This window comes from Neopelma chrysocephalum, unplaced genomic scaffold, assembly GCF_003984885.1.
Source record: "Neopelma chrysocephalum unplaced genomic scaffold, ASM398488v2 Primary Assembly neopelma1_96, whole genome shotgun sequence".
Lineage (NCBI taxonomy): Eukaryota > Metazoa > Chordata > Aves > Passeriformes > Pipridae > Neopelma > Neopelma chrysocephalum.
Genome location: NW_020897759.1, coordinates 1,493,112 through 1,505,435, shown reverse-complemented (window position 1 = coordinate 1,505,435; position 12,324 = coordinate 1,493,112). Strand labels below are relative to the sequence as shown.

The 12,324-nt window shown below is 41.9% G+C and overlaps 1 protein-coding gene across 7 annotated transcripts in view; it reads right to left on the bottom strand.

The window, feature by feature from the left end:
• JMJD1C (jumonji domain containing 1C) overlaps window positions 1–12,324 on the bottom strand; it is a 160,081-nt gene that overhangs the window by 15,453 nt on the left and 132,304 nt on the right. For all 7 annotated transcript variants that reach the window (XM_027694058.1, XM_027694062.1, XM_027694063.1 and 4 more), the window contains 6 exons: window positions 11,384–11,556; window positions 8,865–11,077; window positions 6,045–6,246; window positions 4,149–4,363; window positions 3,044–3,196; window positions 131–220 (listed from right to left, as the gene is read on the bottom strand). In XM_027694058.1, coding sequence (XP_027549859.1) covers window positions 131–220; window positions 3,044–3,196; window positions 4,149–4,363; window positions 6,045–6,246; window positions 8,865–11,077; window positions 11,384–11,556 — 3,046 coding nt within the window. The remainder of the gene's footprint in view (window positions 1–130; window positions 221–3,043; window positions 3,197–4,148; window positions 4,364–6,044; window positions 6,247–8,864; window positions 11,078–11,383; window positions 11,557–12,324) is intronic.

The window sequence follows — 12,324 nt, the reverse complement described above, 5'->3', positions numbered from 1 at the left end:
CCTCTGATGATTTAACTCAATTGCCAGGTTTTTAAATGGAAAATCAGAAGTTTCAAGAAACAACTCTGGTCTCTCTTCACAGAAGGACATGGGGAAAAAACACATTCTGCTCGTTCACGTGTGGTCTTACCAGAGCCTGGAATAATCTGGGTTGGCATCAGGTGCTTGTGATCGTGAGGTTGTCCCTTCACACACTTCATCCAGGCATACAACTCCTTATCTGCAAAACAGCACGGCCAATGTTTTACTTTACTTACAGTGTACACAGACAGAGCCAACGTTTTGCAGTCTGGTTTTAGTTAGAAATGTTTTTTTCTGCACATATTAACTCTTCTGCCCTGGTATCCTGCGTGACAAAGACCTGCACACAACAGCTACTTTTGACAATAGAGCTACTTTTCAAAAACAGAGTTTTAACAATCCTGAAATTCGAAATAACTGCACCTGTAACACAGGCCCTTGCCAATAACCTCAAAATTTCAAAGCATATTCCCTTTATTATATTTAGTCAGTTGCCAATTTAACACAGGCCAAAATCCTTTACAGTTGCTGTTGCTACAGTTGCTATCGAGGCCGTGAGCCTCCCTTAATGAATCCTGCCATGGAAAAGAGACACATTTAGGCTGCAACTGTAAGGTTAATCCACTTTGACACAATCCACACTCCAAATAAGTGGTTGTCTTCAACCAGAGTTGGCCAAACAAGCCAAAAAGATGAACTCTTAACCAAATCAACTCTCTGAGTCAGCCTACCCTGCAGTTACACCAATGCTACTGGTGGCACAAAGGAGAGGGAAGTTGCATCACAGGTTCATGTCAGAATAAAGCAACCATGAAACCATAAGTCTGTGTGTATTGGTTGAAAACCATTTGTGGCAGCAGAGAGGGCCTAACCAGTAGGAGAGAGGGGCTTTCTACAAAGTTTCAGGAAGGCTGTCCTTAAATATGCAGTGTGAAGAGCAAGAATGATAGCAAAAAAAGTCTGGCCAAGCAACTGGTCACCAACCTGCTACATGATTTTGGGGTAGAAAGAACAAAACTTCTCTCTCAACCCCAGTCTTGTGTCCTATCCACTGAACTGCTAGTTTAAAGACATTTTTCCAAAACCTTTTACTAGTTTGCTCAGTTCTAGCAACGTAAAAAGAATCATTTAACACATTTAAAACATTATTTTCTTACACTGTAGTAGATACACAACATACCAAATATTCCTTTCAGATAAATATTAGATTTGCAAGCTGTTTTGTAGTTTTTGTAACTCCTAAAACGTGGAATTATCTAACTGGTCACAAACATAAATAAATCAAGAAACAAAGTAGCATATATTTATTTAATGTATTTTCTCACTGAAATGCCCTAACATGGCATTCCACTTGATGGTGCCATGAACTGTCTGAAGATAACAATGGTTGTACATTCATGCAGTAAAGTAACAAGAGAAGTCATTGATAAGTATCTGAATATGGAATATTTAAACCTCTAACATTCCTGCTGAAGCAGGGAAAAACCAGGGGATTCTCTGTTACATTTAGCAACTGCAAAAACAACTACTGGTTCCAGGAAAAATGGTGTAATATAAAGTGCTATTATATAGAGATGGGTGGGTGGTTCTGAACTTTTTAAGAGAGTGCCAAAGGAGAAATACAGTTCACAAGAATCCTGCAGCATCATTAGAAATGAAGCCACAGCGAGGGAAACTGTCGTACCTCTGCTTTTGCATGTACACTGTGATGAACAGAAAGGAGAAAGTCTTCCCTGTTAGAAGACTGGAAAGAAGCCTCCTTCTTTATACTGCTTTTTCAAACTTCTGAGACATTTTACTAAAATTTTCCTGGCTGGTTAACACACACACACACACTATAAAAAGCCTCTGGCTGCATGTTCCCACCAGGGTAAATAATGTTCGGCATATATCCCAAGCCACGTCAGATGGATGCACACACAGACTTAAGCCAGTGGAGAGCTGCTGAAGCAGCCTCCAGCATTAAAGCATTAACAACTGTTCCCAGTGCTGGAAAACACTGGCATTAGCTCCCTAAAAATTTCAGGCTTCGATGGAAGTCTCTGGGAACATCCTCTAACTGCAGCGTAGGAGGCTTCTCACTGCAAGCCAGGGACAAAGTGGATGAGACCCTGCATTTAGCAAAAGTTTGCCATCTAACAGTTAAACTTTATTCTACTAACATTTCACATCTGTGACATTACACTGCTATGACAAACATGGAAATGCTTTTCCAAACAGCATTATACTTGAGTTCCTGGCACAGTGTCTGACCGCAGAGCTGTGCCAGGGCACAGTGCCTGCCTCCCCGGGAAGGCAATCCATTCCACTGAGCAGCCTGAGCACCAGTGTCACAGCCCAGGGCTCAAACACCAAATCAATCTTCCCAGCATTCCTCCTTGCAATTGCAACCAGGCTGGGTCACCCAGAAATCAGAGGTTTGCGAGTCAGTCCTGTTATACTTCTCTACAGACCAAACTCGCCATCTCCATTAAAGCACAGGAATTAAACTGGGTATGTGTGTAGGCTGATGGACTGTGAGACCTCCATTAACACGCAGTTTAAATACTATGTGAAGTATATTTCTCCATCTCTTTCTTTTTTATGATAGAACTATAAAATAGGCTGTTAAGTCAGTATGACAAGACACGTACCTCTGGAGGGAGAACTCCAGAAGGCATTCAAATCAAGGCAAGTCTTAACAGCAATGAGTTACCATAAAGCAGGGAGGTGTAATGGAGCGTCAGTCTCACAACTGAAGAACAAGATTTAACCTTGAGGGGCAAGGCACAAGTAACCTCCAACAGTCCACACAAAAAGACTGAATTGCGGACAAAGAGCTAAAATAGCCCCCACAGCAGTTGCTTTCTGAATGACTGATTCTATATCTACTGACAAAAGAGGCAAAAAAAGATCTAAGAGAAACCAAAACACACAAGCAGTAATTTAACACTTTACAGAAAGACAGTTATAGTGGATCAGCAGCTCCGCAACAAATGAGAATAAACAGCCTATACAATACTCTAGTTCATAAAGAACTGACCTCTAGAACTTTTTCTTTCCTTTGCTTTGTAACAATCTAGGCAGACCACAAATCCACATTTTTGGCAGACCCAATGAATGTTAAATAATGTGGCTTCACATGCATCACACATCTCACGGACGCCTCTCACTGCTCTCTTCCATGCAATTTTGGCTGAAATACAAAATAAGCAGAATAAAAGGACTGAAATTTAAATGCAAAGCACAGAATGAATAGGCTTTATAGATGAAGCATTCATAGGTTTCCCCTCAGACACAACTGGGTGTTGGGGGAAAGTGATCCTTCATAAACAGACCATCAACATGTACCCCCTCAGTTCCATCACACAGCCTCCCCATCAATGCTACTATCAATACACTGTAAAGAAATAAAGCATTCAAAAAACACAGACTAAAGTCACACAGAAAAAATACTGCTGCAAGTATGAAGAACCTCTTCAGCATATACTTTTAACCCCATGTGCTCAGGAGAGCTGAGGGTTTTTCCTCTGACTGCCCATGGGACATGTTTAATCTCAAGGGCAGCCAAAGTGCTGAGCTGGACGGTTGGAGTTGGCAGGAGGGGAGGGAGGTGTCTGTTCCGGAGACCTGGCCAGTACGTCTGTTTTCTGCCCCACTTCCTCCTCATACTGCCTGGAATTAGTAGAGCCACCAGCCTGTTTCCAGCCTGTGCCCATCTGCCATGGGCCAGAAGGATGGACTGTGGCTCTGGTGGGGAGGAGGTGACAGCGTTAGCACATGCTCTGCTACGTTCTCCTTTGTTTTGGGAAGGAGACACATCAGAAACACACTGTCTGTTGGCAGGAGTCAGTGCCTGGCTCGTGGTGGGCCTTGGCTTGGAGCTGGCTGCTCTGGCTGGAAAGCTGGAGGCCAAGCTGGGAACTGAGGCTGCTCCAACCCCAACAGCAGCCTGGCCGTGGCCCCAGCCCTGGCTCTGCAATGGGCTGGCCCTAAGGGAGGAACCTGCCCCTTCCCACCATGCCCTCTTAGAGAACAGCCTAGGAAAATCCAGCAGGACAGTCTAGTGAACAAGAGCTACTCAACAGGAAGCAATGGGTCACTCAAGGGAAACTGCGCTATGCTTTGAGAGCACTGAGACTTCTTACCGTCCTTCTTCACCCAGGACATGGCTGTTTTCTCAGATGTTACTAACTGACAAAATTTATCACCTATGATATCTAGAATGTATTTAGAAGTTTCCAGGTCCAGTTCATCATCATCATAGTTTTCATGTGTCCATAAACTCAGTGCTTCATCATCATATTGATCGGGAGAGGAGAAACCATCTATCCTAACCACTCCGTTCTTACTAAAAGATAACCTAAAAATGAAAAGACACAGTTTAAGTGCATGTATCATTGTATCCTGTGACTTACAGTTTACTTACTCCACCTTGCTGTTTAAGTCTTACAACACCAAAGTTTTCTTTGTACCTTCTTTAGCATCCTGCAATATATTTTAATTTTCACATAAACCCTACTGATGAAAATGGTTTTAAAATTACCAATAAGGAAGAATGAAAACTAAAATTAATCTTTTAGGCACTTTTTTGCATTCTATTTACTCATCATTGTTATTCTGTAACATTTATTACTAATTTAAAACTGTAGACAGAAAAATTTGGGCTTTTTTTCTTTTTTTGTCAAAGTTTGGTTCCATCTACTCCTCACTTTCAATTTTTGGAGTGTCTGCAACAGCAGTCACTCAATCTGATTCATATTTTATAGATTTTTGTATCCTACTGCTCTCATACTGAGAAAACTAACAGAAGATAATGTTTTCGTATTCACTAAGGTCTGACCTTTAAAATAACTACAGGCTTTCCTGTTACCCTGCCCAATAACCATTCCACTAACCCTGGCTTATTTAGCTTATTTTAAAGCAGTAACAATTCATTATTCCATCTTGCACAAAACAGGGTATATCATTTTACATATGTGATTATTTTAATAGTTTAGGAATTTATGTCAGCAAAACAGTCCTCAATTTAGAAATACCAAAAGGACAGTTAGGTAGGTATTCAAATGAACAAGAAGAAATGATGGATTTTGAGTTACAACAACTTCCAACAGATGAGCAAACTTTGTTTACAATTCAGGTCCTACTACCTAAACACAATGAAAATAATTAAACTGCTGTAAAAGTTACCACAATACAGTCAAAACATTCAAATTCTTAAATTCCATTAGAGTGTTTTAAAATGTTGGCAAAACTTTATGTTCTCTCCCTTATATAGGAGGAAAAAGCCACCAAAATTCCAACTTTGCCACATTAGGAAGTAAATACTCTTTACACAGAAGGTATTCAGAGTCCAACCTTGAAATGATTCCAGTAGGACTACCACCAAGTCTTGTCACTAAAGCTTCATTATAAAAAATTAAACCCAATCTAGGGAACAGTTTCTTGTCCCAAATGAGCTGGATATACACTGACAACACAGTCTGTGCACAAATTAAAGCTGTTTCACACTTTCCTGGTGACTGTGCTGCCTGCACCACGTGCACTACACTGCACCCTGGGAAATCTCCCTTCTGAGTTTCCCTTGATGGGCCATTAATTGTGAAAAAGGAGGTCACAACTCCTCTCTGTCCTCAGAAAACCTGGAGCAGCATTCCCACCATATACTGGCAGAAGAACAATTACAAATAAGTGCAACTCTGTGGTTGTACAACTTGTCCAGAAAAACTGAAGCTTGCCTTTTGAAAATCCCACTTCAAATGTCAGACACCTGTGTAATGGTGATGTGCTGTATTTTCTGCTTGCCTAAGGTACACCAGGCAGATGTTCTGATGTCTTTGCTATAAAGCTCTAAACAGCAATGAAGTGAATCCACAAAAGAAACAAGAAATACAAATGTAAATACTCTTAAATTAGATGCTGTCTTTTGTCGGGCAGACTGACTGAGCCAGAAAAATCAGACATCTTTCAAGCATGCAATTCCTTTGTCTGTATTATTTTTAAAAATTAAAATACCACATTATCGGGAAAATAGTCGTACTTACCGTCGAAAGTAGTAAAATCTACAAAACACTGGTGAGTGAGTGGGTTCTTCTCCTTTCTTACTTCTTATTAACCTACATTCTCTGCATTTTTGCAAATTTGGTCCTATTTCAGAGCAAGAATCATCCTGCAAAAAGGACTCTCCCGTTTGCTTCAGCTTCTTTACTTTGCGCCAATCTTTTAACACTGAGCGAGGTATACCAGCTGCAAAAGAAGAGAGTGTGGGATGAGGTACTGGCAGTCCCTACTCACAGATCCCAGTCAACATCAGTCAGTGTCCAACATTTCTTCTGTTACCTGTATAACACATTCCATTATTATTTCCACTTGTCTGCCTGTCAGCACCCAAGTTAAAACAGCAAAGGTACCAGTTACACTTAGGCAGGCAGGAGCACAGTTAAGTACCTGCTGAGCTCCCAAGACACTGCATTTCCCTTATATTAGCTGCATCGTTCACCAAATAATCTATTAAAACCATCTTCACAATCTCGTTCTGACAAAATAAGCAAACAAATACAATACCTCAAGAAAGGTAGGTCTGGACTCTGTTTCAAGGGAAGATGCGGGCAAAAAAGGCAACAATTTAATGAATAAAAGCAGAGCCTGAAAAAACCAACCCAAAAACCAAAAAAGAAACCCCTACTTCTTCAAAACTTATTTTTGCTGAAGGTTACAGATATGATTATAGAAGAGCAGCTCTATTCACAAATCCATTTACTCTCTGTGGAGTTTGTTGGCTTTGTAGGGCTAAGCAGTATAATTCTATTTTCGATACTGAAGTCAGCAGATCTGACAGTGAGTAACACGAGGAGCAAGTCTATTGAGTAATATGTGCAATTTTCACATACACGATTTGAAACTGAACCCTGTTGTTATTTAACCAGGTTTTTGTGGCAATGACTCTTAAAAGTGGCACCAGTCTTATCTGCATATAGACAGAAGTATCTGTCATTTCATCTACCACTACTCCTGAAAGTTCATGTCCCGTGAACAGGGATTTGATGCAGGATGACAGAGGTCAGGGTGCTAACTTTGGACTTGGTACCCGGGTTCAGATCAGTATTTTGCCAGAGATCACTTGTGCAAACTTTGCAAGTGACAGACTGCCTGTGCCTCAGTTCATGGCCTACAAACTGCACCTCACACTCATCCAGGTCATGTCAGTAACTGGATTACAACTTGGGAGTAGAAACAGCCAAAGTACAGGTTTACTAGTCCAAAAACAATGTTTCCTGCCTTGGAAGCAGAGATCCTGGGTGTCATCTGGGAGCTGCTACATTTCAAGCTCTGTGGGTAGGAACTTGGAAGACCCCCAACACTTGGAGGGCTGTGCAATTCCTCGCTTTGCAGGAGGGAGCCTCACAGCCTGGAGCTCTGAGCGCTCTGGCTAGCACACGAGCTCCTGGGGCTTTCCAAAACGGCACCAGGACAAAGCAGTTTTCAACCCTGGCAGCATCCAGATACCACCCATGTTGCAAAACTGCCACTAAGCCCCAGATCCTGTAGCACAGTTCGTTATCTTCACCCACCTACAGACAGCCCAGGCAGCTGTCCCAGAGGAACCTCTTCTTTCAAGAAAGCTCCTCGAGGTTGACTATGTTTTTGTGTAAATCTTTGTGGAAAGTTCTTTTTGAAGGAGAATCTCTGACCAGCTCTCTCTCAGAAATTATAACAACCACAGCAAATCTTTTGCAACAGTACAAAGGTCATAAAGACCTAACAGGTTACATGTGTATGTTTACAGTTTACTTTAAGAAACGAAGCTGAAAAAGATTTTACAGACATGTTTGCCTTGATCTACCCTTTGGTTGGGGAGAAAAAAAAGTAATACTATCATCACTGTACCCAATACCCAGAATACCTCAGACAGACTTACAACACTTCCAGAACCCAGTACAACTTAGGGATCAAGTACTCTCAAATACCAGAAGAGTAACTTTATACACCAGACAGTGAAAAGACACAGAATGTAATTACAGGTAGCACTGCTCATTTTCTTGCTACATGTACTTAAAATTTCTTACAAAAAGTAATTTAATGGTAGACTCTCTCATACTCAACCAGACCAAAGACAAAAGAAGAGTCCTTGGAGAAGAATAAATTGGGATAAAAAATAAGGTGAGTTCTTACATAAAATCCCTTATGTTGGCAGACCAGTTTCTCTTTTCAGATTAATCTAGTTACAATCTGCTACATGTTACAGTATTACATTTAAATTGAAATTTGTATTTCCCTAAATTTCTTTATTCCTTAAACAAGAGGGATGTTAACACCATGTACTACACATGCTAGTTAGGAGTGTGAAATGACACTCCCTTAAACCTTTCATTAAATTAACCAAATCATAACAGAGTGGCATCAGGCTCTCAAGGAACTGCCTCTGGCTTTCTGATCAAAGGATGAATTAAAACTCAACAGTAGAGAATCTCTCCCTCCAGCAATGCTCTAAAAATAAAGGCATTAGATCTTAAAATAAAAAAAGCCTCAACATATATATGTGTCTCAATACATATATATAGTTGTGCCACTTGGCACAACTATATGCACCAGCCTGTTCAATTCTGACGGACAGCATAAACCAGTTTGTTTACTGCTTATTTTTAGGCCAAGAACCAGTTTGTTAACATAGATATAAAAAATGCTGTATTTCTTACACCATGGCATTTCAAATGGCCTCAAGACAGATAAATCTGGCCCTACTCATTTACACAGGCATGCTTTTTAACTCTTTTCCCAGCTATCGTGCATGACAAACCCTCCAGGATTATCAGCGCTAGACTTCACATTAGTCTGTGTCTTCCAGATCAGATTAATATACTCACTGCTGTTACTGCTGCTCTGCAACTTCAGCTTGCTTTTCTCTTTGGCGCTCCTGCTAAGAACACCATTTGGTTTCACTTCTTCCTCGGTATCACCCTTTTTTTTCTGCAAATCATTTTGTTTCTTTTTGTAAGTTGGCTTGGGCTGCCGTTTAGTCCTTTGCTCTGACTTGCTCTCGCTTTCATCAGAGTCGCCGCTTTCAGAGCCAGACTCATAAGTTCGTTTTCCTTTTCTCCTTGGGTGCTTCTCTTCCTTCACAAACTTATCTGCCAAGATTTTGCTATCTATGTTATTTTGCAAATCATTTGATGTAGAAGCTATTAAATTGACAGTACATGGCTTAATAATTTCTGAAACACTGTTCCCTGAATTCTCTTTTTTATTAGTGTTTTTATCTTCCTCCGAATGCCTTGTTAACCAAGCCTTTTTCAGTTTAGTGTGGTAGTTTGGCTGACTCGTCTGGGAAGTTTGCCCACTGCCTACAGAGTTCGCTTTGTTTATTGTATTACAGACGATACCACTGTCTAGGGAGAGAGAGGTTGAAAATGTCTGATTTTTCACAGAGTTGGACTCAGCCTCACTGGTGTTACTACTTTTAAACTGAGCTGCAGCCAACGCCGCCTTGTGCTTTTTCAAATGGACAAAGTCGGTGGAGGTGGAGAATCCCGAGCTGGGCTGAGCAGCGCAGCCTGTGCTGCCAGCAGCGGGTGTAACCGGAGCTGGAGTGCTGACCTTGCATTCCTGGGCCTGCGCCACCGCCTGACTCCCGGCTCTCGAGGCCGGGCACTCCAGCGTCGTGCACGCCAGGACCGTGCTCGATAAGGAGTAAGTCACTTCTGAGCTGCCCTGGCTTGACACGCTCGTCGTCGTTGCTGCTGATGTGGTGACATCCGTTTTGGTGCTGCAGATGATAGTTGTGGTGGGGGTGGCAGCACGAGGAATGCTGCCTTGCGAGACAGCTGGAAATTTCTTTTCATACTGTGTGCGAGCACTGTCTGAGTTCATATTTGGCAGAATGACTCTTCCAGTCTCCCTGGCTTCCGCTGTTTTCAGGCAATCTGCTTGATTTGTCACAGCTGAAGATCTCTCACTAGCTCGATCTTTGGAAGCAGGCTGCACTACTGCTACGCTGTCGTACTTTGTGCTAGAAGGAGGACGCACAATAACAGATGCCGTAGCAGACTGCGACTTTCCACTCATTCTTTCAACGTGCCAATCCACTTTTTCGTTATTTGGGGCATTATTAGACTTCCACATTTCTGATACGTTCTGTTCAGAAGTGCCCTTGTAAACAGTCTGAGCTTCCTTGGGCTCAGGTACTAAAGTTGGTGGTTTCTGCAGCTCCTGTATTTTGCCACCACCACCAGCATTAACGGGTTGAACAGGGGTTAGAGTTGGAGGTGAAAGGCTGCTATAGCTGCTTTCCTTCTTCTCCAGGTTCTGGTGCACAGGAGGGTGGAACACAGGGGCTCTGTGCAAGGCAGGCATACTCCGGAGTGTATTTGAGGATGAGATTGACAACTGAGTAGGGCTCCTGCTGTCACTTCTGAAAGAATTTACAGAGTGAGACTGCACTGACTGTGAAAGCTGCTCGGGTACCTTGCTTGTAGAGCCTTCGCTCTCTGGTTGGTGCTTAATTAAAGGTGGAGGTTTTGAAAGAGAAGAAATGTAAGAGGGGAGAGCCTGGGGACTAGCTGCTGTTGAAGGACAATTAGTTTGCTTATCAACATATGTCCCTGAAGCTTCCTTTGATGGGTAGGATCTTGGAGGTTCATTTACTACACTGTTAGACAAGGTGGTGAAATAGTTACTCTGTGGCAAACTCTGTGGAACCGAATGCTTCATTTTATAGAGTTCTGACACAGAGCGTTCAGCATCTTTGTCGTATTTCACTGAATGGCTTTTGGGACTTGAAGATAAGGATGTTACCCTGGAGTAGTTCTCTCTCTCTCCCTCCAGCGCCTTTATTTTAGCTGTGAAAGGAGCAACTTCAATACTTTCTTGGAGTATCCGTCTGTGTTCTTCTTTGTATTTGCTCAGTCGTTCCCCAGTCTCCTGTGGTGGCCTTGGCAGCTGGTTCAACATTGGATCTGCAAAATGTCTGTGCATATGGCTCTCCTTTGCTGCCTGCGTTCTGCTCTGCTCTAGCTCAGTCTTTACTGGTGCAGTGGTAACAGAACGCAAAGGTTCAACAAACGCCTTCCTCTCCAGTTCTCTGTTTGAAAAGGTTAAGCAAACACAGGTCAGTCTGAATGCAATACAATGTGCCAGACGGAAGACCTTTCTTCCCGTGCCCGAACAAAGTTATCTATTAACACAAAACCCCACTCTTCTTTATATTAGGTACAATTTTCAAAAGTCTTCAGGTGGCCCATGAACTGCAGTGCCATTATAAATCAACAGGGCAGCACACTGACAAGCCTGTCTCCACCCACGTCTACAAATAAACTAAAAAGAAGCTTGAAGGCAACACCACCTGCTGAAATGTACCCTCTCACACCGAGTTAAACAACAAACTTACTCTTTGCGATGCTCTACGATACTTTTGGACAACGGAGGGCTGGAATGTGTTGTCAGTTTGAGAGGCCGCAGGGGATCTGCGCTGGATGGTCGCACGGGAATGTGACTCAGTAAACCAAGGCTGTCAGCTGAGGTCACTGGGGTGGGCTGGTGTAACCAGGGGCTGGGAGTATTCTGTTAATACCAACCAAAACAAAAAATAAAAACACATTTCAAAATAATCATGGGACCACAAGGGTCACTGTATCAAGTCCTACTCAATGATAAGAGTGAAATAATGGATTTCAGCATGAAATCATAAATGTTAAATTTTATTTACTGGGGAAGTCACTTTTTTGATCAATTGGAACAATGCAATTGTACTTCCCTCGGACTTGTAGCATACAAAACAGTTTACACATTTCAGAAGCGTTCTTAGAAGCATTAAATTTTCAAGTACTCAGGATGAACAGTTAATTCTAAAACAGCATCTCAAGTTCATCAAAATTAACAAACCAATGACAGCCTGACAACACTTAAGTTCAGTTATTAGTAAGAAGACCACAACTGCTTCAATGAATTGCAAGAAGCATTTCTTTGAAGATACAAATATGGCTTAATATTTCAGGAAGATAACTTCATCTCCAGCTTTATGACAAATCTCAATATAAGGGTTATAAGTAACTCCTTCCTGGATGTTCCTTTCCTCCCCCCAGCCAAACGATTATGATAATCCTAATTAATCTGCTTTATTTAGCCAGGCATTTTTATTTGGTATGATGACCATCATCACACTACTGAACTATAAACGTACATACCTGCCATACTCTGCAGTATAGCAAAGACACAGTACATACAATGTTGTGCTCTGTACCTAAATACTCCAAAGGTGGGCAAAACCAAACTCCTTGTTTACACACACACACACACACACACACACACACACACACACACACACACACA